Source organism: Bombus vosnesenskii, unplaced genomic scaffold (genome assembly GCF_011952255.1).
Source record: "Bombus vosnesenskii isolate JDL3184/JDL3185 unplaced genomic scaffold, Bvos_JDL3184-5_v1.1 scf7180000016261, whole genome shotgun sequence".
Lineage (NCBI taxonomy): Eukaryota > Metazoa > Arthropoda > Insecta > Hymenoptera > Apidae > Bombus > Bombus vosnesenskii.
The window spans coordinates 3,963,719-3,988,889 of NW_022884330.1; the positions used below are offsets into that span (position 1 = coordinate 3,963,719).

The window sequence follows — 25,171 nt, forward strand, 5'->3', positions numbered from 1 at the left end:
TCATTAAAATTTGCTCTTAATCACCTTCCTCGAGAGTCATTGCATCATAACGTTTCGTGTCTGCGTTTTAAACGATGCTTAAAATAAAATCGACGACGATACACGAACAAACAAACTTACTCTCCCTTGTTGGGATGATGTCGAACAACGTGTATGATTCGACCGGGTGGATAGAGAGGCCTGTGCAATGTCAACGCGATGCTGGAGTCGCTCGGAACAACGGTCTGCGAACGAGCTAGGTCCTTGTCTCTCTGATACTCGCTGATACATCCACCAGCTTCTAAATTCGCAGCCGAGGTAGGGGTGGAACCACAACCGCAACACATCACCGAGCACGCTATCGTTTTCCACTGAAACGATCGTTACGATTGACGGCGCAGCCTCTACCCGATTATACGGGAACACTTATCGTTCTCCTTGGTAGATGCTAATGTATATTGGGGCAGTGCGCGTAAAATATCGTTTTTTCTTTTTTTTTTTTTTTTTTGAAGTTTGAAATTAGCTGAAAAACCCTAAAGTTATAAATTTTCTCCGATACTATGTAATACGTGCGTGGAATACTTAAGAGAGTCATAGTAAAACTATTAGAATTTTGGAATTTAATGTCGTTGGTTATTGATACTGTTGAAAGTACATATTTAGTATCAGAACGTATAAATGTTAGGGTAGATCAACGCTGATGCGTACAATTTAAAAATGACGATTAGCTTGTCGATGTTTACACAAATTTATATTTTCAGGGACAATGATAGAGATGAAACTTGCAAGCACGTATTTATTCTCTGAATTATTTTTCTAAATGTTGTAATACGCATTTCACTTTTAACATTCTATATACCATAACGTTTATATTTCCTTCGTATATCTTTACGTTTCTTGTATATTTCTTAAATTTCACAAAAATCATCGTAACGCGTATCATGAAAGGAGCGTTATATTTTTCTTCTAATTTCATATCGGAAAAGAACAAAATAACTGATGACGAAGATAGAAAGGATACTACATGTTCTTTTTAGTGTGACTGACATTCCATTTATTCAGAAGGTTATAGGAGTTCTGTATTTTCTATTTCTCCCACGATAAAGTACGTACCTTCGGATCGACGCTCCTTTTTATGGCATTGATAAGATCAGCTCTTAAGCTCTCCATCTGTCTAAGACCTATCCTAGGTACGACATCTTTCCCAACTACTACGGATGTAATAAATTCCTGTGAGTATTGCTGAGCAGGCATGCTCAAGAGACCACCCGGTGGAGCGAACGAGAAGCACACCAGGTCAGGATAGTCTTGTTTAAGCAAAATCGCTAAGATAGCTGCTGTACCCGCTCCCAGAGAATGACCGACGAGTGTCAGACCAAATTGATGGGTCCCTCTCGACGTATCCTGAAGGAAAGAATTGAACAGTTCCCCATCAGAAAAATTATATTTCACGAAATAACAGCTTAATGCTAAAACAACGCTACCGAATATAAACATTTGATTATTAAATAAAATAAACGCAATATTTCTTGTGTTCGGTGCATTACTCTTTTAGCTTGACGCTGTTCGCGACGTAACGTGTAAAGGTGATAAAATATAATTGCTTCGTTCAAGTTAGTTTTTACATATAACGCATTTGCATTTATCGCGACGACAAGGCAAAATATAATACCTTGGCAAGCGCGCGGGATATAATTTCTTCTTCGAGTAGTTTCTTTCGAATGTATTCGGCTGCTTGGACCATACCCTTATGGCCTAACCAGTCCTCCCTCGGTGGTGACAATGGTAACACTTCACCCTCCGCGTTCAAGTCCGTTAATACATCCTTCATGCTGAGAGTTCCTCGTATACTAACGACAACCTTGAAAAGAGGCAGCAGAAAATTGGTAATTATCCGTCCTCAAGTTCGCTCGAGTTCGGGATAAAGCGACCTTTAAACCCTATCTTAGAAATCGAGGATTACAATTTTCTATGGAATTTTAACAAGAGGCGAACTATCGGTTTTTCATTATTTCGATCCACTTCCTTTACTATGTTAAAATTCTCGAGTCTTCTTTCATACACTAATATCGAGTCTCCATTTTTCAATGGATAAAGGGAGATAAGAAATTAAATTTCGCTTAGTTTCGCTCCGTTGCTAATCAGGTATCGTATATTATTAAATAGTTATTGAATTATTCAAAGATGGATACTTTTAAATACATATTAAACTCGCGAGAAGTTTAACAGAGTTAAGCAAAATGGTGTAACTTATTCATTATGGATTAAACTACAATTCCCACACGATGACTCTATACATACGGCTATACATATATTTATAATAGGTAACTTCTCACGGATGTCGTTGCGACGAAGTTCGCCGTCATGGCACGCTTAATAGCCATTGAAAAATTCATGAACTCGCTAAAGGAGAACCATTTATTCTACAATTAAGCAGCCAAAATACGCAGTTTGTTTTAATCTCGAAATCCGCAGCGGTGCAGATTGCAACTTTTATGCGAACAATTCGATCGGCTTGTCGACGAATATCGTCGCGAACGAGCATCGCGAGATACCTAGAGGGCCTATCTCTATTCTATCTCTAATTCTTCTCGTGTTCGCTGTTTCTCGAGCAAACGCGGTTCGATGCATGCGAATCAATGAGGAAACGCGCGAAACCTTTTTCTTCGTGTAATCGAGCGCGACGAAGAACGGCGTCTCACCGACGTCGACGTGAAAAGTCGCATAAATGACCTCCACCTCAGCGACGTCAACCATCTTTCTTAGTGCGGCGTAATTGCACTGGCAACAATTGTCTTCCACAACGGTCGCCTCGTCTTCGTGCCTGCCGCACGGGAAACAGCCGCATCTTAATCTGCCACAAAGTTCCAAACATCTTATTTTCCTCGATGCTTTCGCTCTAGAAATTAGTCCGGGCATGCAAACGGTTCCAGATGCTTCGCGTACCGATTACTCGCGGCTAATTGATTGGACGAACAACTTTGGTGGAGAGACTCGTATCCTGATTCTTTAAATAAAAGATTACGATTGGGTAAACGTTTACGACGTAGCGAATTTCAAATTTATGTTGCAACAAATAAAAATGTAATCGGAGAGTGCGATAGAATCTCGAAGGAAGGAAAAGAGAATTTCGTGGAAACTCGTGTTGTTTCTGAGAGAACGGAAAGAAAACAGAGCGAAATTCCTTTATAGAGAAACGAGCGCGGTAATAACTATAGTGGATATAATTGAAAACCGAAATTCGATCGATTTTGTCGAGTAATCGCGCGAAACATCGTTGAAAAATCAATTGACGCTAACACCTGGAATCACGACATGCGTTCACGGTAACGTTACCTCGTGCAAAGCTGACAAAGACCGGTGGAATGGCTAATGAGGAACATGGGCCAGCCGTAAGCAGCGAGGGCAAAGTGCATGTAATGAATGGCCGATTGAAAGTGGCCCAGATCACCATCCTCGGTCAAGGACAGGAATTTAGTGCGAGGTGTAACTGGCACACCGGATAGAAACTCGTACGTATCGTTCTTTCGTTGCTTCACTATCAGTTCCCGTTCGATTTTTTGGAACTTCCTCAATAAGACCAGACCGGCGACCACGTCCGATGGAACCACGTCAAGGTCTCGGAAAAAGTCGCTCAATAATCTGGCGATGTCTGCGAACGAATTCTGGGGAGGAATCAATCTCATTGAAAATCTAGGCTGCTTCTATCAGATCGATGCAAACGCTTTGTGGTATTTTTAAATATTTCAACGGTAAAGAGTACATTTTCGGCAATTAAATTAGATCATCAGATATCGTTACTGAAAATATAAAATCAATATAAAATGATGAACCAATATTATCGAAAATATTAACTTTAATTTTATTTCTTCGATCGTTTACGCTCAAAGAGACAGAATGCAAGAGCACAAATTTATTCGATGAAAATAATTTATATTTTGACCTCGCTGTTCGATGAATAGCTATCATCAGATGAATATCATTATACGTAGCAATGAAAATAATGACATGTATGTATGCAAGTTGACGTCGAAATGTCCATCGCGTTTCTCGGTTAAATGCAAATCGATAATGTTGCTTGAAACAATTCGGTAGAAAAGAGATCAAGCATCTTGCACCGACCTGAAGCAAATCTTTGAAGAAGGCGTATCATTTCGGACAACACTTACTCGATTCCTATCGGAATTGCCCATGCAGCAGAATAAAAGTCTGCATCTGTTGTCCCAGCTATCCTGGTACGCTCGTATAACTTTTCTACAAGCACCGAATGTTCATTATTTTAAATTCATAATTCATCAATTAATTGTCAAATTCATAATTTAGTTAAATTCATTCGCCAATCGTTTTCTATATTATTTATATCATCTTACTTGTTTCATTTGTTGCTTAATCTTCTCTCAACTTTTATTTATTTACCCTATTTATATTGCTCAATATATGATAGATAGCAGGACTTTAAAAGGCGAACAAAGACTCGACAATCCTCCACTAACTATCCCGTATCAAGTAACATGGGGATAAAGATATCAGTGAAAGTAGACGATAATAAGTCAGGCGTGAGAAGTGAAATAAGAATCGTAAGTCGTAAATTGTTACCTCTGCCGCCAGTTTCTGTTTCTGCTACCGCTTCGGTTGTAATGCAATTTACCGCATCTCGATTCCGCTTCCCTCATGCTGCGTTGATATTTCTTCATTTTTACCCACGATCTACCCGCAGCGTCGTATGTGCACCACACCGTTACCATCACCGACGCCAATACGCACCAATTTGATACCACTAAACCTGCGGCGAAAATGAAAGCTAAAATCGTGTTTGCTCTGATTTCAGACGCAAGTATGTTTACGCGTTCCTTGGTTTATGCAATTACAAAGATACCGCGGAAACCACCGCAACATTTCACAGAGCGTTTCGGCGTCGTGGAATTTCATTCGCACGCGATTCAACTAAAGCGAGCGTTATTGTTAGTATCATCATTTCCGTCCTCGGGATTTAATTGATATAAAAATTACTTTTACGATAGCTAGAATTCTCTCAGCGTAGCTCCTTTCGCACAACGAGTCGTTATTTCGAAAAAACAACGATACAAGTACAAAATTGGAAATTAGAAACGAATAAGATCAGTTTCTCTTCTGTATTTTCCGAACAATTATATTTCTGGCAGCTGTATCATCGTTCATTCGAAATGTCGTTTCTGTTTCCTATTGGAATTAGAAGTGTCGGACACCTTTTGCGAAAAGCTTACCTAACATTACATCTTTCACTTGGCCGATGCTTGTACAGCTTTGGTAGAAATGCGCTAACCACGTTATACCTGCGCACAACCAGCCAGCCTCTACCAATAAAAGCACTGAAACAAAGTTTGATAAAGTTTTAAGTTCTTTCTTCTTACCGGAGCAGAAATAGAAAATTTTGTAACAAAACGAAAGTATTCTTACTATATCGTAGAATTCTTCAAGCACTTCAGTCTGCTAATTTACTATTATTACATCAGCTTGTCGGAAAAGTTTCTTTCGTTTCATAAGGTGATAATAGACGAACAACAATTTCTGTTTTATATTACTTTATTGAATTAGGTATGATCCATTTCGTTCTATTCGTGCATAAGAAGAAACTTTTCGGACGATCTAATATTTTGCATATATCCATTTACGTACATTTACATATTATTCCACCGCTTCTTCCTGTATTTCTTTATACACTTTTAAATTATTTTCTTGTACACTTTATTAGATTTAATCAGTAAGAACATACAGATATTCATGGTCATCTTGTTTGATTTTATTTGTCAGCAAGATGGAAAAGAAGAAAAGTTATCTGAATCGGGTGAAGTCGAGTGTCTCGTGAATGTCTGTTCCTTGACCACGGTTCGTTGCCATTTCTTCGATGAAAGAAAAATATGTCGACGTAAATGCCGTAGCTTCACGCCGGATAAGGTTTGAAGATATCGACAATGCTTTCTCTTCGAACATCGAGCCACGGATAGCTTCCCTAAAAGGATATGGCACGTTCCTGCAGAATGTGTTTACTTCCGATAGTTTCCGTACAATAGCAAACGTGTCCGTCCTAATTAGCTACGAACACGATTTTCCTATGTGAGTCAGAATCGGTTTTATTATAACTGTATTCGTTATACTAACCAGATACGATTGCACTGGTACGACTTGACACGGCGGATAGAATTAAAAAAAAGGAAGCAAAGAATTATTTATATTTCTGACAATTATTTACTCAAATTATCAGAGAGTGACTAAACAGTTTGCCGAATCGAATAAAAACGTCATTGCACATGAGAAGATTGCTCGGAACGTATAGATTGTTTTTCCATTCGTTGGACTTCGATTTCTGAATCACGATACGAAATAATCGAGTCTTCTTAGTGGCAACCTAAAAGACATACGAATACGATAAATTTTGTACGTCAACTTTTTACAAATTTCTATTTTTCTGTTTTTTTTTTTATCTCAGTTTATATATAAAATTCGATCTTTACTCGAAGTTTGTTTTACCACGATACAAATGAATTATACATATTCATCTTACATATGAATTTCACATTTTATATTCCCATTTCTACATTTAAATTCTTACATTCATATTTTACATTTACATTTATTACATTTATCATATTTATTACATTTTTTTACATATACGTTTGCGACTGATACGAAACGGCATTATTATCTTAATTTTCACCGTCTTCTATCGAAATCAGATCAAGCAAATGGAACAAAACAGACGAAGAGAAGTACAAGCTGCAATGGCGGTGGTCTGGCACTCTATACGCATCCGACCAATCAGCTGTATGTGATCGGAATTTCCATCGAATTCTTCCTAAAGATGCACCAGATCTGCTGGAGAAACAGCAGACTCGAGTTGGATCGTTTCCAAAACCTTTAATACATGGACACTGGTACATACATCCATGCGCCCCATGTTTCTTCGTACGTTCCAAAACTACGTGCAATTCTTTCCATGTAATCGATCTGCTGGCGATTTAATACCTAAGTAATTCGATATACGCGTTCATTTAATGAAGCTCAAGGAATAACCAACAGCATCGAACATTTCAGTTTTTATTTTCCTTAGCTTTAGATTTTGAAACTATTTAACAGATATTCGAGCGTTATATATTCCCTTGGAAGTATAATACAGAAATGCGCGAATATCTTTCGATTAATTTTATTCGATGAATTTTGTATTATATTTAATGTACCGAGAATAACGAGATGAATCGAATATATATGGATGTGACCGCCGCGCTGTTTTTCAGATCAAACGTTTGTGTATTATTTCGCCTTGATATTTCCAACATTTTTTCTCGCTCAGAAAGCAGAAATATAAATTTTGAGACTAAAAAGGTGCGCAGCAATTTTCTGTTTCCCGGTAAAGAATCTGCCCAGATTTCCTACGTTTATCGCAGTTTAGTTTGTTTAACAATGATATACAGCAGACTTCGGAAGAAAAACATGGAACATGATTTTCCTGAATTAAGAACGCGTGCAAAGCCCCGGAAAGTTTGCTCCGTAAACGTGTGCGAAATTTAATGAGTTTCTCAAGAAGAAATCGGTATATTGCGAATCTTCCATCGGATTCGCCTTTGCAGATAAACTAATCGAACCCTGAAACTTCTAAGTACGTAAATTTCCAAACTCATCGAACTTCCCAAGCTTGCAAATATATTCCAAATCGGTGGAAATTTTGCATATTGTGAAAAAATTCAGCGAAAGGAATTACACGAATGCTGGCAAGGTACGCGGTGCTATTAATACTGGATTAATACTGGAATAACACTGGAATTTCTATCAAAAAAATAGATTCATTACATTAGCATAATGGACGATTAGAATGCCACTTGAACAGCGACGCTCCAACAGGAAAAAGTACAAGAAAGGAACGTCTCGACTTCCTATTCCTTTTAATGGTCAAGGGGACAGAACATTTCGCGTTCATCTTTGTGCAGCAAAAGTGTACAGACGGAAAGGTGAGAGTGGAAGAAATACTTGTTAAAACAGACTCTCGAAGAAAAGACAGTACAATGATTGGAAAGAATAAATCAATCTTTCTTCTTCTTCTATTCTGTACGATACTTTTTATTTGAACAAAACTATGCATTTTGCATTAAATTTAATTAGGAATTTGATATCATTGTTCGATATTAAATTTATGTAAATAGCTAATATTAAATGACGAAAGCGAAGTAAATCGTAGCAGCAATTTAATTGTTCTAATTTCGAAAGAAATCCCAGAGATGACGATCTATACACCACTGCTCTCACGAACCATCATTTATTACGATCAGGATTCTATGGTTAAAATTTGATTCTTATTAATATTCTGCCCTTGCTTTGCGAAAATTAGGAGGGTCGACAAGAGAGAAGTGGCTTCGCGTTGCCAACGATGAATCTTCCTTTAACGAAACCCATGGTACGTATCTCCAGATTGGTTACCATCTAATTCCTATGATTACCGACGCCGGGCAAAAGCTTCGTTAACAATTCTAATCTCTGATCTACAACAGCCTGATTAACGTGATACGCAGAATGACTTCGAAATATTTTCTACCTTTGTAAGGAATAATTTCCCAATCGTATTAAATTAATCAGGAATTTTCGATAACTATCGACTTGCACATTTTCAGTGATATACATGGTCCGTTTTAAATTGCACGTTGCAGCGGTTTTCGTTTTGAAATTCAATGGTTTTATTCAGATTCGCATACCATTATTTGATGATTTTCCGCATCGAATATTATATATAACTTAACGGCTGACAATTTTGGTATTTGAATTCGATGGTTTCCAATTTTTATGGAAAATTCTTCGAAATAGAAAGAAGGTACCTCAATTCGACATGTATTTTTTTTTCATGAATGTTCGCAGATTTGTTCGAAACGACTTGACCAATCGGCATGATTCTTTTTGCTTTTTGTAAACTACCGTTTTTTGCAAAAATCTAATTTTTATGTAGGTTCATCGATTATTCAGCATTGAATCGTGCTGTCGGGACGAAATCTTTCGCGTTTTCCCGAGATAGACCACCGATCGGTACTGTTTGTAAAATTTCTCCGATTTGTTGCTTGTTAACTATCGTTGTTGCAAACAATTCGTTGTTCACCGATTTCATTTATGTACGTTCAGTGCTCTCGTTGTTCTGCAAATTCTGCGATATCGACATGATTCCGAAACAGAAGCCTGGTCGAGCGCTTTCAAATGCATTTCGCAATATAAACTTCAACTCGTGTTTCCGTTGTACGAAACATCGTTCTGCTGATTCGTTTTCGGGCATAAGTCTACTTTCATAGCGAAATGATGCGTGACACACTATTAAGTTATAGAAATATCCTTCCCTATCATTGTTCAAAGTATAATATCGTTGGCGGAATACAGCTGGTTTATTTCTTATTCGTATGCGGGGTTGGACAGCCTATAAAACTTTTTATTCATTAATAAGAATTTAGAATTGAAATAAATAATACATAGATAGAAACAAATTAGCGTCTTGTTAACGACAATGAAAGTCATTTCACGTTGGTGCCGCGATATTGATCGCTTCACTGAAAAATATGAAATAAAAGATTTTGTGATATTACCGAGTTCAAAGAGCGCTGAACAGTGTGAAATAATTTCTTATTTGCATTTTATTTAGACAAATAAGCGACAATTGTCGGATTACCCATTTTCTTATTAAACAGCGTACTAAATATATCGTAACATTCTCGAAGACGGCGGAAAATTAAAAATACTACTAATATACAGTTTATTTCCGTTTCAAATTGTATAAGGTCAATAATTGTAACGATTGTATCTTAAGTTAGAGACAAGCTTGCTGTATATATATAGTTCCATTAACCTATATACTATTAATACATTGAGCGTAATTTGACCAGCGTTTTTCAATTTGCCCACTATTGAAACATGTTCTTGGTGACCTTGTGTTAATTCAATCAAACATAAATTTGTTGAAATTAGAATGATATAAATATAAACGAGGTGTAGTTTTTTTTAGTATGGCGCTCAAGCATTGCTATATTAGAAACATTTGCCGGCATTTTGCAATTTTTGAAGATCCCAATATATCTAGTATATTGTTCAGTAAGTAAGTGGGTAATTTAACCATGGATGAATATGTGCCTAAATAAAATGCGAGTAAAATACACGTTATTTTATACTTTTTCGCGTTTTTTAAAATTGACAATATCTTTTTGGCAAAAAAATCTTTTATCAATACCGACGCTTGACGCCTGTAATATAGTACGTGTCGTTTTACGGCTACTACCAGCAAATATTTGTTCTCGTATTTTTCAATTTCAGGTATGATCATTTCCTAATACAAAAACGCGAACGATTTCAGGTACGTAGTACACAGAATACCAACGTAGAAGTTACCAACACTTGCATTAAATTTTCATTTCTTAAAAGGCTTTCGTTCTTTCATTATGCGATGGATACGTTCGTTTACGAGTAAATTAATCACACGCGACCATACGTGTACCTATTTTCAACTTCAATTTCTCTTTTGCACTGGTTTACGTTAGGGTTTCGATACCATAAATATCTCGTCTAATCGTGGTGAAGACAACCGGTAGCACTGAAATCGACAAGACACGATTCTTTGTTTATAAAGAATTCTAATAAAAGCTGTAGCGCGCAGAAGCCAAGGAAACTTCTGCAATGTATTTTTACTGCTTATGTATACAATCTTCCCTTTTTCCATCAATTATGACCCATATCGGCTTAAAATACATTAAAGTACGATTTAAAATAGTATCTCGTTCCACTTCTATTGCATTTCATTTCTACATTTCATTGTAACACTTGCGAGTTAATTTTGAATTACTTACGAAGTCGAACATAGAGAATATATTGCATTGGAGCTCTGGCTGCAGTGTCCAGGATGCTTCCCCTTGTAGCCAGAAAGCAGATGGAAAATTCTACTATCATGGATAACACGAAAATGACTAAGTATCCCACGAAGTATTCCCACAGTAGAAAGACACAGAAAATATTGCGATTCCAATCGAGGACTCCGAGTAGGATGCTCAGTACTGTCATCCTGTAACAGAAACGATAAGAATTTTAATAAAGGTACCAAGAGATTGTTACTTTCCTTTCGTACATTTTTTATTAAGCTTCCTATGTTTGACATAGTTACGCGGAAGGGCAAGTTTTACTACGTTTAACATAGTAACATAGAGAGAATATATCGAAAGATATAAACCTATCCGTAAATGGTTTTCGAGGTTTTAGACGTCCTAAAATTCATCTGACATTTACTAACCCTCTCTAAACTCATTTCGCCTGTACCATATTTCATTGCCGGCTCGCGGCGCAATATTTATGGCGTGCTTACACGAACAGCCTGCGTACTTCAGTAAAATTTGCAATAAGAAGAAAAATAGATCGAATATTATCCTTCTCGTGCCTTTTATTTCAAAATCGTAAACACAAAACATTTATTTCACTCGTAGTAATATCAGTACAGTTTCTACTTTTATTATACGTCCACATCTGAGAAGCTTAACATCGTATTATTATTTTCTGAAACTACGAATAATATACGATGAAAATAAATTATAAATCACGACACAAATATGTATTTATTGGAATCGTTACGTAACATTTTTCTTCGACGAAATAAATACTTTTAAAGTAGGAAATACAAGGGAACAAATATCAACCGAGCATGCTCTGGTGGCTTTAATAATTTTTCCAGTAACATCGATGTTATCCCGCTGCTGTGAAAGTTCCCTAATCCCGGCTTAAATCGATATCAGCTGGAATATTTCAAGTTTTTCTCTTCCGACGGGAGACGGAGGCGTACTTCACAGAGTAATTGTGTCTTGTGTCTGGTACTTGACGGAACTTCGGGAAGCTTTTCTCGCGTAAACTCGCCCTTACAAAAGGGGTAAGTTTCCTCAGACCTGCGGATCCGCAGTTCTACAGTAAAACGCGCTCACGGAAGCCACATTAATGTCGGTGTCGATCTCAAAGTTCGCACAACGTCGCGCCGTTAAATCACCATCGTTCCGTGAATAACTTCTATTCAATCCCAATACGAACAATTATCGGGAATTATTTCTTCACACTTTTTCGCGGAATAACGTAATTGCGTAATTATTTCGACAAAGAACAAAACGCGCGTACAGTTGATTCGTCGATATTGCTTCAACCTATTGGCAGTATAGTGCTCGATACTCGGGAGAATAATTTGATTTGTTCGTTTGATAAAAGAAATCGTGATTTATAAATCGTTAAATTAAATTCTTTTCAAAGTAGTTTGCGAGTATTACGCAAGACGTCTTTAACACGAAGAAAGTTGATCCGATCATAACTGGTACCGAGCAGCACGAAAAATATCACGCTCTGTAGAAATAACTTGCGTTGATAATCATCTATCGCAGGTACACGAATTATTCTTTTAAATAATCTTAAAACACGCGAAATGCTATTCAAAGTCTTATCCAGAATGTATCTATCTAACGACCTCATATTAAAAATTTTCAATCAGATCTGTAAAATTAAAAACTACAATTCTAATTCACTGAAATTTATGAATTTGTTTCGCGAATACCTTAGGATACCGTTATCTTCGTCTGAAACATTTTCTCGTATCGATCCCAAGCCAATTAATCGGAATTATATTTCTTTCGTTGCCCGGAATATATTTCCGTTGTCCCTCATCGATCCTCGAAATGGCAATTGTCCTCGATAACGACATGCCAGGATTACTGTTCGAAATGGGACGAACTTTTCATCGTTTCTTCGAGCCGTTCACCCTCTTCCTGTTTCTTTCCCCTTCACGAATGATTAGCGAACGGAGGGCGAACTGTTCGACGAGCCGATTTTATTTTTCATCGGCTTCGACCATCGATCCAAGATGCCTTCATAAATATTTCCCGCGTATGGGCGGCATTGTGCAATCTCGATAACCGATACTGCGACGCGTAGACAAAACCTGCTGAATTATTACCAACGAACAATAGGACGCAGAATACAAAATCGTGAATCGAAAATTCCGACCGTATTAGACGGCCGTATATTTGCGAAAAGATGGCGAAAGAAGTGATGACATATCGGAGAACTTCTGTATTTGCACATTTGCAAAGAGACATCGTTAATGTGCACTAAAAGCTTTGAATAATAAATCAATAAAACGTCTACGATATTCGTAGAATAATTGTATCTACGTAAAATAAGATCGAATTCTACGTCAACCTAATCAATCGTAGTGAAAATTCTGTTGGCAGAATATATATATATATATATGAGGAAGTAAAATTCTGAGGATCGAATCCCACCATCGGAGTCGTGGGATCTGAGTTCCGCCATCGGAATTTCTTGCCGCCGTGGAATGCGTTCCGAACCACCCCAAGATTGTAAGGCCTCGACTCACATATCCGTAAAGTAGAGAAATGTCGGCTTCCATGTCCGTGGGGTCATAGGACCTGAGTGGAATCAACCCGGAATCTCCCCTTGTTGCAGACTTAAGTTTCTAGATCTTAGAGATTAAATTCGGGTCTTATGTTGCCAAGATCGTAATTCCACTTCATCAGATTTGGGCCTGTTTCGAGTTCAACGACTGATGGAATTATAAAAGTTACTTACGATTTTACGATACTGAAGTGAGCTATGTGCAAAAATTTCCCCATTCTTATACGTCAAAAACTTATAAGTAGTATGCATTAATTTTCATGTTCATATTCCGTTTTCAGAAAATTGAAGAAAAGAAATCACAAGTCTACGAGGAAAAGAAAGCAAGTATACGAAATAAAAATGACTCAACTCGATGAAAATTGCTTGTTAAGCATAACTATAGATTGGAACTGTTTTAATACGCTGGAAGAATCGCTGCCTCTTTCTTTGAAGCACTTTGCATAAAAAATGAAGCCTCTGGCGAAAGGGGCCGTTCATTTCACGAAATCTCTTCAAAGCGGCGCGGCAGCAAGAAACAAGGTAAAACGTGCCAGGCGACTGAATGGAGTTACACAACCGTGCTTTAATAATGAAACGTGTGCATCGTGTTCTATACAGGTCTCAAGGGATATGACCGATCGTAGTACTTCACCGTTTGCTAGCCACTTCAGAATGCGATCTCTCCGCAGCCAAAGTGGAAAATGAACGTGTCACGACGCGGATTGTTACTCGAGATCGACCCATTATTAAACTGCTAATAGCTTGTAGATGACGCGTACAATCTGTAACAATTAGTTTTGGCGCGAGCGAAGCTTCATTAAATACGTTCGAATTACACGTTTTTAATGGGAATAAATCGAAATTCTCTCAAATGAGATATTTAAATTTTCATCTTATCCTAAAGCTTCGGGATACTAAATGATATTAAATATTACTCCAATCATACTCGTTAAAACAAATAATTAAAAGTGAAGTAATATTCTCACGTTTCGTTTCACGCTCTAAATCTTCATTAAAAGAGTCTTGTTGCAAAATATCCTGGTGTTTAAAAATCAACGAGCAAACATTCCTTTTATATATAACCAGTCTTCTCTTCGAACGTACAAACATAAAACTTTCCTTCGAACACGAACTTCTCGTATTCAGAGTCTTCCAATTAGCGGCAGTAAGTTGTCACTCGATTAAATCATCACTCGAGTTTCTGTTAAATAAGAAGAATCTCGTAGATCTTGGTCAATTAGCACTCTTGGTGGTGAAGCAAAGTTTCTTCCCTTAACTCAAGATCCCAGTTGGTATTTTTTCGTTCCCTCCAATCGATCAGCGGGTTTTCGAGTTCATTGCTCAAGGCCACGCGCAGTCAAAAAGAGCAAGGGCTATTGTGCGAAAGATAAGGGATCGTGGTAACAAGCAGGTCGAAGGAATACGCGAGAAAGACTGCTAGAAAGCGGAAGAGGAAGAGAAAGAAAGATGAACGTATACGATTCTAGCCGCGGTTAGGGGAAATTTAGAGGGGTTACGCCCGTACTTCTGCGTGGATAAGTAGCGTTGGCATCAAGAGGCTCGCACAACTTTTCTACATATCCGTGCAGCATGTTCGTGTATGCGTGTCTTTTTTTCGCGTACACGAGTCTAAGGGTGGTCTGCAACTGATGGCACAATTAGTACTACGCAACAGAGAGAAATTAAAAATATGACAGAAATTTTGTTGAATGCTCGAAAGTTTTGTTACATTTGCTGTAATTGCAGAGTTTAAATTTAACAGGTTAATTCTTGCACTTCCAATTATCTTGGAGCTAATTTTAGCGAGCGGGTAGTCTTCGTTTGACAAATTTTACCATACGTTACACGTCCAAACAATGCCTGTATATTAATTAATTAGATTACTTAAAAAGTGAATAAAAAGCGAATGTTCCTGTTTCCCTGTGCGATCAATTAGTAAATGTAATGAATAATCAAGTATGGCGACAGCGATATGTAAATTAATTAATTAAATTATTTAAAAACTAAACATTTGTTTTGCAGTTATGCTGTCGATTACCAAATTTAATAAATACACAATGTAGAATGGAATTTTGTTAGCAGAGGCACAACGAAACACGGTGGTATTATTTTAATAAATCCTTAGATTCATTTTCCTCGAAAACCGAAGGTTTAAACGACGAAATTTAAGCGTACTCTTTTAATCTTGTTTTGTCATAGAATCATATCTTCCCAAATTATGCTACGAACTACATATTAGACACCCTGTATATAGACGCACGAGGGGCATTCTAAGATCCACGTATTTTACCGTACATGCATTAAGATAGCGAAATGTTTATACGGCGCTCAAGTTACGACTCACATTATACATCAATTTTTACGCGTACTTCTGCCGTAAAGCGATTTAAATCCTTCGCCAGCTTCTATCTTCCTTGCTGAATTTTCTCGCGATTATAATCCACCATATATATCATTATCCTCGATGAAATAGGTCGAATTTCAGAGAAAATATAGTGCAATATCTTTGAACGAATTTTGTCCTCGATTCGCGTTCGATTGGTGAAATTTTTGAAAAATCCATCGCCCACATGTCTCCGACGCGTTGGAATTTTAAGGACCTACCTTGCCGCTCGATGGAAATTCGACGCTTGAACTTTGACCGAGGAGAAAGCATCAACGGTGAATGACGTAAAGTAGATTGAACTGTCTGTCGTCGCCTGTCACAATGGGCGCAGTCCGGTTCTTTCAAACGGTTAGATCAACCGGAAATGCCACTTGCACATCGGCTTAACGATTTTCGACCTGCCTTAGCGAGCACGGTTGAACATTAAAGCTTGACTCTCACTCGGATGGAAGTCCGTTTAGGGCGTTGTTTTATTTACGAAGTCGTGTACAGAATCGCGTCAAAACAATGGAACTAGGGAAAAACAACAGAATCATCCGGAAAACACCTGGTCTCGGAACCATTAATCTGACAAGTTTTTACGTCCTTTTAAAACCAACACAACTATGACTATACGTTGCGGTTCCGGAACTAGATATCTGATACTTGCCGCTCCACAATCTGACACAAACGAGACGACGAGAGATATTACAACAAACTTTCCGCAAGTAGAACTTTATTTTATTACTTACACCACCAGTAACAAACAAGACATACGTTGATCATTCCGAACGATTCGATTTCGACAAAGTTTCAAAGTGTAGGGATTTACGACTTCTGCTCTATTGTCACCGATGAAAGCGAATTTTCTAGTCCGCAAATCATTGTGGATATATGCATCTACATCGCTTGGAGGTATATGGTATTTGTCTTACCGAGCTCCGAACGATCTACTAGGACGAATTGCGAGGAACTTCAAATGAAAATTACAAACACGTTCACTATTACAGATACTTGGAAGGTTCGGGGCGTCGAGTTACACAACCTAATGGTTCTCAATGTCGAACTATCCATCCCACCCACGGCTGATCGTTTTCGCTATTAGTATTCGATTTCTGCAGGAAACTGGGTCGAAAAGTAGAACAAACGATAGCAAACGTTAGCACGCAATGATAGAAGCTCCGAAGCCAATAGTACAGCGAGCTTCCGAGCGATACAACGAGATTCTAAATCGAATTACACATTGGATAGCAGCATCGATTGATTCGTCGATGTCCTCGAACGTTGGAACGCATTATCATAGATACTCGTGGCGTCGAAGTTCATAACTCGATACTGTCGAGTAGTTGAACACAGCCATTCCCGATACCAAACGTCCGAACTTAGCGGTTTTTGGTTTTGAATTGTACGTTCCAGCGGTCTTCGGCCATAACTACCACCGTTCCACGCTTTTCCATTATGGATTGCACAATCCGGTGGTCTTCGACCGCAAGTCCCTTAATCCTCTTTCACGTTCCGAAGCTCCATACGTGAAACTAAACGCCAAGAAAGTGCAGCAAACGGAAAATTGGTGGAAAACAAACGGCGTTGGAAATCTTTGTTCGTGATTCACGAAGCTGTCGTGACACCGCATTGGTCGCGTTTAAGAGAAGCTAGAACATTCAACGTACGGAGTTTCAAGGCCCATGAGCCGATGGAGAAAAGGGGCACTGCCACGATGGCAAACTTTGTACAACGAGTGGTGCTCCATTCCCATCGCTAACAGGGAGCACCATAATCTGTGCGCAAGGGGGTGCGGATAAGAGCGTAGGAAAGGGAGAATGGATGATAGGGGCGCAAGGAAACGAGCGGGAGAGAAAGTAGAGACGACGGAACGAAGCGTAGGGCCGTCAGCCTTGGCTGCTGCATGGCCCGTATCGATTTACCTTGTGCCGGCTTCTCCGGTCGTTTCCACGTTACTCTCTCGCCTCCTTCTCTCTCTCTCTCTCTCTCTCTCTATCCATCTCCCTCTCCCCCGTTCCTTTCTCATCGGTCGATGAGTTAAAAGCCAGAACGGGTGATTTTATTTTTCTGTCTTCCTGTTTGTAGCATCGTGCTACTTGTTTTCGAAGGAATCGCTGTTTCCGGGGCGGAAGGAGCCAATTCGCTTGAACCGACAAACAGCTCTTTGTCGCACGTTCTTTGGTTTAAGGAGCTAGTATCGGACAACTCGTTACATCGTCTCTGATAGATACACCTGTACTGGCTTGTAGAGTTGTATATGCGCAAGTTTATACGCAATGCAGCAACGATGCTCGTTGTCGTAAGGTTTGACAGAATCCTTGTAAATTAAATTCGTGAACATATTCTATAAACTGCCTGAACGACATCGATGATGTGATTATTGTTTGATTTAGATTTCGCGAAGAAACGCGTAGAAATCGGCGTATTCAATAGAAAATTTCTTATTGGAAAAAGATTATTATCGTTTTAATTCCCATTTTTGTTTTTACATCTCGTAGATTCTGCAAGAAGGAAGTTAGAAAAAGAAACGTATAGAAATAGATAAGTTCAACATCAACTATATCTCAGGTGTTACTCTCATACGTCTCGCAGTTCTACAAAAAAGCACCATCAAAAACATTAGGTAATCAGCGAGCCTTTATTCGCCGCAGAGAATATAATATTCTACTTTAACCCGATTTTAAATCACGCCTGACATCTTGCACGATAATTCTATTTTAAGTGTGTCCTGACATTTTACGTTATCTCTTCATATTACCTGAACTGACTCGTGAGCAGAAATAACTGCGTTATTTATTCACGTTTTACATCCGCAGTAGCGATAAACCTCGTACACTCCAAAATTATCATTTTGATTGCATTTCTATAATATAATGTTTACCGTTACGACATGTTAACGATGCTCGAAGTAATAAACTGAAATCTCGATAGCCTGTAGCATAACAAATAGAGAAACAAGTACCCGAAGCAATATTTATTCCCTTCTCGATAATCAGAATTCCGGTTCTATAAACGAGAGTTTCATAGGTAAATTAACGAGATGAGAACACATCATTACTCGACAGCACACGTTAATTTATATTCTGATATCCACCTCATAGCAACGCCTCCCATCGACATGTAAGTACTAAGTTCGCGTTGTTATCGATACCTTAAATTAGATTCAAACGACTACCGTGTAAACCGTGACAGCACAAATGAGAGAGATGGGAACGGAAAGATCGTCCACGAGACCTACGGAGTATCAGCTGTTTGTTTTTTAAATTATTCACCGCGTTCGTCGAATCCCACATCACACGGTTGAGAAAAATACAAGGACGTGACGATGTTGCTAATAGATTCCGAGAAATTACGTTGCGTAATTTATTTAAGAGTTGTACAAATCTAACGAAACCCAATGATTCGCGATGTAACTTGGATAATAAAATTACGAAGTATCGTGATTGTTAATGATAAACTTAATCTATGTAAGAATTTTCTATGTGTAATCTAGCTTGTTAATTATTTTGTTTTGTTTCACAATTATTTATTTTACTTTAGTTTCCTTATCTTATTATTATTTTACTTTATTTATTTTATTTCGTCGATATAATTTTCATATGCACTGACAAGGCATACAGGATAATTAATAGAAATATTCTAATTAAATATAATGAAAGGAAATGTTATGTGCATCACTAAAAATGAAAACAGAAAGGAAGTTACGATCCCTAGTGCTCTAATTTTAGAACCATTTTATTTGTTATAATTAATATACAGGGTGGTTGGTAACTGGTGGTACAAGCGGAAAGGGGATGATCCTACGCAAAAAAAGAAGTCGAAAATATAGAATACAAATATTTCTTTAAATTTTTTTAAAAATCTACAGTGAGATCCGTTATAACGAGACGCGTTAAAGTGCACGCGTATCGAGCGAAAATTCAAAGTCGATTTTCTCGAAAACAAAGCCTCAAACGACGAATTTTTATTCTATATTTTCGACTTCAGAATCACCCCTTTTCCGCTTGTACCAGCAGTTACCAACCACCCTGTATAATATGCTGTACTGTGGCGTTTCAATCAGGTTTACGTTCTCGCATTAAAAAGGTTTTTTGTCGATAAACGCGTCAAAGGAGAAAAGAGAAATTAAGTATCGTGGAAGTAGGTTAGATAAACTTTGTAAGGAACAGATAAGAATGAAGTATGTGCTTATATGCAAAAGTAGTTGCCGATAGAATAAAGGTTGCCAAATCAATAATTGAGTGTAACAGTATAAATATTCTAAGAATGTCAACTATAAATACGCAAACGAATTAGCTGTATAATATAAGCAGTAAACGTATTGTCTACCGCTATTGTTGTTCGATTATCTTCTCTGTACAAATTCCAAAAGTATAATTTATTTCATTAGATACGGTCGATAATCTAAAGATACATCAATATACTATTGAATATAAGTTCTATAAATGTCATAAACTACAGGTAATTTAATTTCTCTGAAAAGTTCACAGGTAAACAACTATCGTTTCCATATAACTGTCTAAAAAAGGTACTCACACGATTCACAAGTATATGTTTTAGATAAAAGTCCATCCCCTTCATGAATTTATTAGCAAGCACAAAACCTACTTATTGCAAAAGCATTTTCCTTCCCGCGGAACTATCTAGCAAGAGTCCTTCAACAACTCCCTGAAGCAGGTACAAACTTGGCCGACATTTATCTCCACGTTGAACTTCGCTTTGAATTAGCCCCACAGTGACCATTTTAACATGAATAAATTCTGCGGTGAGAAGGGAAAAAGTCTCGAAGGTTCCAGTTTTAGTCTCGGCGGTCAATTGTCGAGACACGTGTGCGCACAGACGTAGAGGAGGATGGTGTCGTTCGCCTAGACAAATTCTGGACCAGCGTGTCATAACGAAGAAGCACTCGAGGCCGAGCGCACACACTCGGTTACGAGGAAAACCAGATAACGAGAGTGAAAAGGGTCGACGCTTGCGCCGACTCGGCGGAATATCCGCGTCTTTCGTGTCTAGGGAACCTAGTTTTCTTCCGCCTCGACGTCGTCGTTTTCTTTCTTCTCGCAATATTACGGCGAGCAGTTTGTTTTTTACGAAAAAGGATGAAAGCACACACCGCGATTCTCGTTTGCATTTTCGAATAAAATTTCAATTCAACCGTGAAAATCACGTTCCCTTCGTGGAACCACGTTAAACCGTGCAATGATATCAGAGAGGTGATAATTGCTGGGAAAAAGACGCTGCCAGCTATAACGTCTATTCATCGCGAGCGTACGATTATGCTCGTAGAAAATTTATGGTGTTGATATTCCTCCGAGCGTACGAGTTTTCCAAGATTTATGAATATTTCATTTCGGTAGATTATCTTGCGTATGCATACAGAATACGGTGGATTATAAAACGAATCTATCAGATACGAAATTTATTTTCTTTCGATACACTCGATAACGTGAAATTGTGGAATTACGTTAGTTCCATGGGGATATCGCATAAATTAATGATAGGGTGGCAATTGACGTTTCCGTAATATGTAAACGTAAAAAAAGGTTCTTGACATTCTGCCAACGTCGCGGCTTATTTCGCTCATGATTTTAGAGTCCATCGAATAGCCGAGAACTATCTTTGCTCGAACTTTGATGAAGCTAGTTGAAACGCTGGCGAAACTTCAAAACGCTTCGCGGAAGGTCAATGGCTCTCAACTAATCACTAAAGTTGAGGTACGTTAAACAGGCTTACAGTTTAGATAAACGATCATTCAGGAAACTCGTAAAAATTGTAAATTTTCAACCACGGATCTCGAACGGCACGGAGAAAAGAGTTTGCTTAAAAAGACTACAACAATTTTTTCGTTTCTCTTCTCTCACTCTTATCACTTCAAAGTGAATACCAAAGAGTAGAACGTAGCGTTTCAATAAAACGGAGAGCTATCTTTATCATCTGCGAGCGACAATATCCTCGTATCCACTTCAAATCTTCGTTGTTTTTTCGACAATCGCGACTAGAGCTACGTATCCAAACGTTCGTATCCAAACCTACTGCGATGCGATTCGCGGTACACGCAAAAACGTGCGTTCTTTGATAAGTTGCCAAAGAACGAAAGGAGAGATAGGAAAGATAGACGCACCTTTTATGGCCGGAAAAGCGTTCCTTTGAGGAACGACGCGTCCATTTACGAGCAGCAGGACGACAAAACGCGACCAAAGCTTCGGTGCATACAAACATTTGCAATGCGGTGCATACAACATCGCATTGTGGCAAATCTCTTGGCTCGCGTAACGGGAACGATTTTAAAACTCAACGAGGAACATTCTGCCTGTCGTTGAATTATTTCCCTTTGTATGCTCGATGGATACGTATGCAGATATATTTTTTTCTTTTTCCGCCTCTTTTCCTGGCTCTCAGGACACGCGTGCAAGGACTAAGAGGAGACGGTGTGCGGCCACATCAAATGCCATTATTCGCAAAGCCAGAAAGCGACGTACAATTAAACAGAAATGCGGCGACATGCTTTTGAAGCATGCAGCCAACAATTCCAAGTTAGCAGAGATATTTTAGCAGAAATCATCGCTACGAAAACCGACAGTCCTGCAATTTGTTGGAATGCAACTCGTAGTCTGACAATTTTTTGATGCGATCGACCAGTACGCTTTGTCGCGAAGCTTTTCAAAGCCAAACGTTTTGCGAAACGTCGCGGAACGAGCAGGAAATTGAAGACGAGCGCGTAGAAAGGATCGGTAATAGCTTAGCGACAGCAATATCTTTATGCCTGAAGAAGTTGTAAATTTCTCAGTTGCGAGAATTTTAGTTGATTTTTTCCTCGTTTAAGATGTTACGAACATGTTAAACGAACTTTAATAGAGGCAGGCCACTTAAAATGCGAACTTGTTAAAAGTTGAGCGATTTGTCAAACTCGTGTCACGAAGCGATAATAGGAAAGATCTTGTAGAAAATTATACAGGTTACTTTAAACGCAAAGCAAAAAACGCCGTTATGTAGAGCTCAAAAATGTTGTTGGTAAAAATGTTATTAAATTGAACGAAGCTTGTAGTAAAAACTGCAATACCTACAAGTTGAAGTAATATGTAAATTCCCAGTTGAATGAATGCTTCTACAGTTTGAATTTCGAGTGAATCACAGATTTTATGTACAGCGCGGTTATTTCACGACGAGGTTATTTCTCGACAACTATGAAGGATTTAAGACGGTAATAAGAATACTTTAATGCAGCTTACTTAAACGCAACAAAACAAGTATTATGCTGTTCGTAGTTGAAAATTGATACTGCGTGATAGTGACAGCGATCGTATACATGTATCGCATATACTTATATACCTGTGCACATATGTATGTACATAAGGGTTGCGAAATCAGTTTAGGCTTATTTGCTTCTGAAACTTCGTATCAGACAAATCGTTAACTTAACCGAAGTAACGTTATAATAAGTTAATTGCCAACTAAGCAATTAACCACATTCTATTATCCACAATTTATTATTAATTCTACAATTTAAGATAAAATAGGTGTAATAAAGTAAGGTAGAGAATTTCTAATAATATTCTATTGGAGCAAGATAGATCATACATAATTCAATAAAATAATATAAAACAAACGATGTTGTGCATCTATTATTTCCTTATAAAACGGAAGAAACTTTTTGGACAACCTAATATTTTAATGTATTTGTTACAGTACTAGCTGTCAACAGATATTGGATATTTTTAGAAATATTAAATCAGGAATATTAGTAATAAAAATGTATTAAATATTTGAACTATTTTAATTCTTGACCGTGATATTACATCGAGCCAGTTATCCGGAATGGATACGAAATTCATGTCTTATTGATTTTCCTGCCGGTGCACGGCTATCTTCTTCGAAAATCGTTCATCCGTAAAACATTAAAAGAAATCTAATTCCTAAATCCTATAATCCATAAAAGCTTCTTTTTATTAAATAACCTAATTCGGCAATTCTCACATATTTTTACGACGGGAAAGAACATTTTTATAGAACGAAAAGCGAACACGGCTGTAAAAGAAAAGAAAAATGTTACAAAAGTAATTATCACAAAGATATTAGAAGAATAGGGCGATGAATTCGAAAATTTTTATACTATTTAAGCTCGTGATAAATTTTATCGGATTAATAACGATTTCAGTAGAGTAAATAACGTTCAGCTATTATCCAGAAAAATTTAACGACGATGCAGAACGCATTAACGTGCACACGATGAAGTACATGAAAGAGACAAATGAGAGGAATTTATAATAATCGAGTCCTTCGGCAAACGGCTATCGATTGGCTTGGCGTTAATTTAATCACAGCCGTCTACGAAACAACGATCGGTATTTAACAACAATTTCACAAAGCACAAAGTGTCTTCGAAACGGTAGAACCAAGTTCGAGAATAATCAGCGGTCAAAGAGGAGGGGAGAAAGAATCGCAGCGAGTTAATTCGAGAACGAGCTTTATTTCAGACTGTCGTTGACCCTAGTCTGATGCTTCTTCTCCCTATGCAGCCGTACAACGTTATCGTACACGCTTGGTTTCGAAATTCTATTAACATGATCCTTATTCAATTAACTCCTACGGTAATCTATACCGTTCGGAAGCTACCTATCGAAACGGTAAAATACCTTAACGTTTGGAATCGTCGCGACGATGTAAATTAGACAATGGGAATCAAACAAAATCACGATAAAACACGACGTGATATATGTTAGCGTTTATATGCGTTGAGCTGTAGCTAATTATACAAAGCATTTAAACACCCATCCACTTTGATAAAAGGTACCTATTGTGTACTATCCTTGTACAAAAAAAAAACGCTTTTAGTTCCCGGAGTACAGTAGCGAAAGGATTGAAGTGCCAAAGTCAATTTACTCTAACGACCCGTTGCGACATTTACAATGTACTTTTCCATTCCCATAATACTTTACCAAATCCTTTCACTGATATATGTACGCGCGGTCCATTACATTAAAGTAGCCTTTAAAATTACAAGAACTAGAATTACCGCTGTCCCAACTTAAGATCTATCGTGTAACTTTATGCCTCTATTAAATCTTCCGTAGTTATATTTTCGGTCGTCGGTGTGCATTCGCCAAACACACGCGGCGCGATATTTTTCCCGGAAATGGTCGATCACCTGGCACGGGTCAGGGCCAAATTGTAAAAATTACGCGGCGTCGCGCGTCAACACGAAGTATATCAGCGAATATCGAGTGGCAAAGTAGAGTAAAACGACAACGAACGAGCCCCAGTCCAATCTCCTGACTAGGAAACGATTGCAGTGAAACACTATTTCCACGTAATCCGGGCAAATTGATCGATTGTCCGTGTGGTTATGACACACGGTAATATCTACTGTAGCTGTATACCGTCGTGGAAATATTTTGCGCTTGTCGCCGCAAG

The 25,171-nt window shown here is 38.1% G+C and overlaps 1 protein-coding gene across 7 annotated transcripts in view; it reads right to left on the reverse strand.

Moving 5' to 3' along the window:
• LOC117241841 (sn1-specific diacylglycerol lipase alpha) overlaps positions 1-25,171 on the reverse strand; it is a 53,299-nt gene that overhangs the window by 8,996 nt on the left and 19,132 nt on the right. For all 7 annotated transcript variants that reach the window (XR_004495128.1, XM_033508022.1, XM_033508024.1 and 4 more), the window contains 9 exons: positions 10,821-11,032; positions 5,223-5,327; positions 4,576-4,762; positions 4,149-4,233; positions 3,316-3,644; positions 2,638-2,833; positions 1,652-1,840; positions 1,093-1,383; positions 121-350 (listed from right to left, as the gene is read on the reverse strand). Coding sequence is in view for 6 of the 7 variants with exons in the window: in XM_033508022.1 (XP_033363913.1) it covers positions 121-350; positions 1,093-1,383; positions 1,652-1,840; positions 2,638-2,833; positions 3,316-3,644; positions 4,149-4,233; positions 4,576-4,762; positions 5,223-5,327; positions 10,821-11,032 (1,824 nt within the window). In the remaining variant the exon portion in view is untranslated. The remainder of the gene's footprint in view (positions 1-120; positions 351-1,092; positions 1,384-1,651; positions 1,841-2,637; positions 2,834-3,315; positions 3,645-4,148; positions 4,234-4,575; positions 4,763-5,222; positions 5,328-10,820; positions 11,033-25,171) is intronic.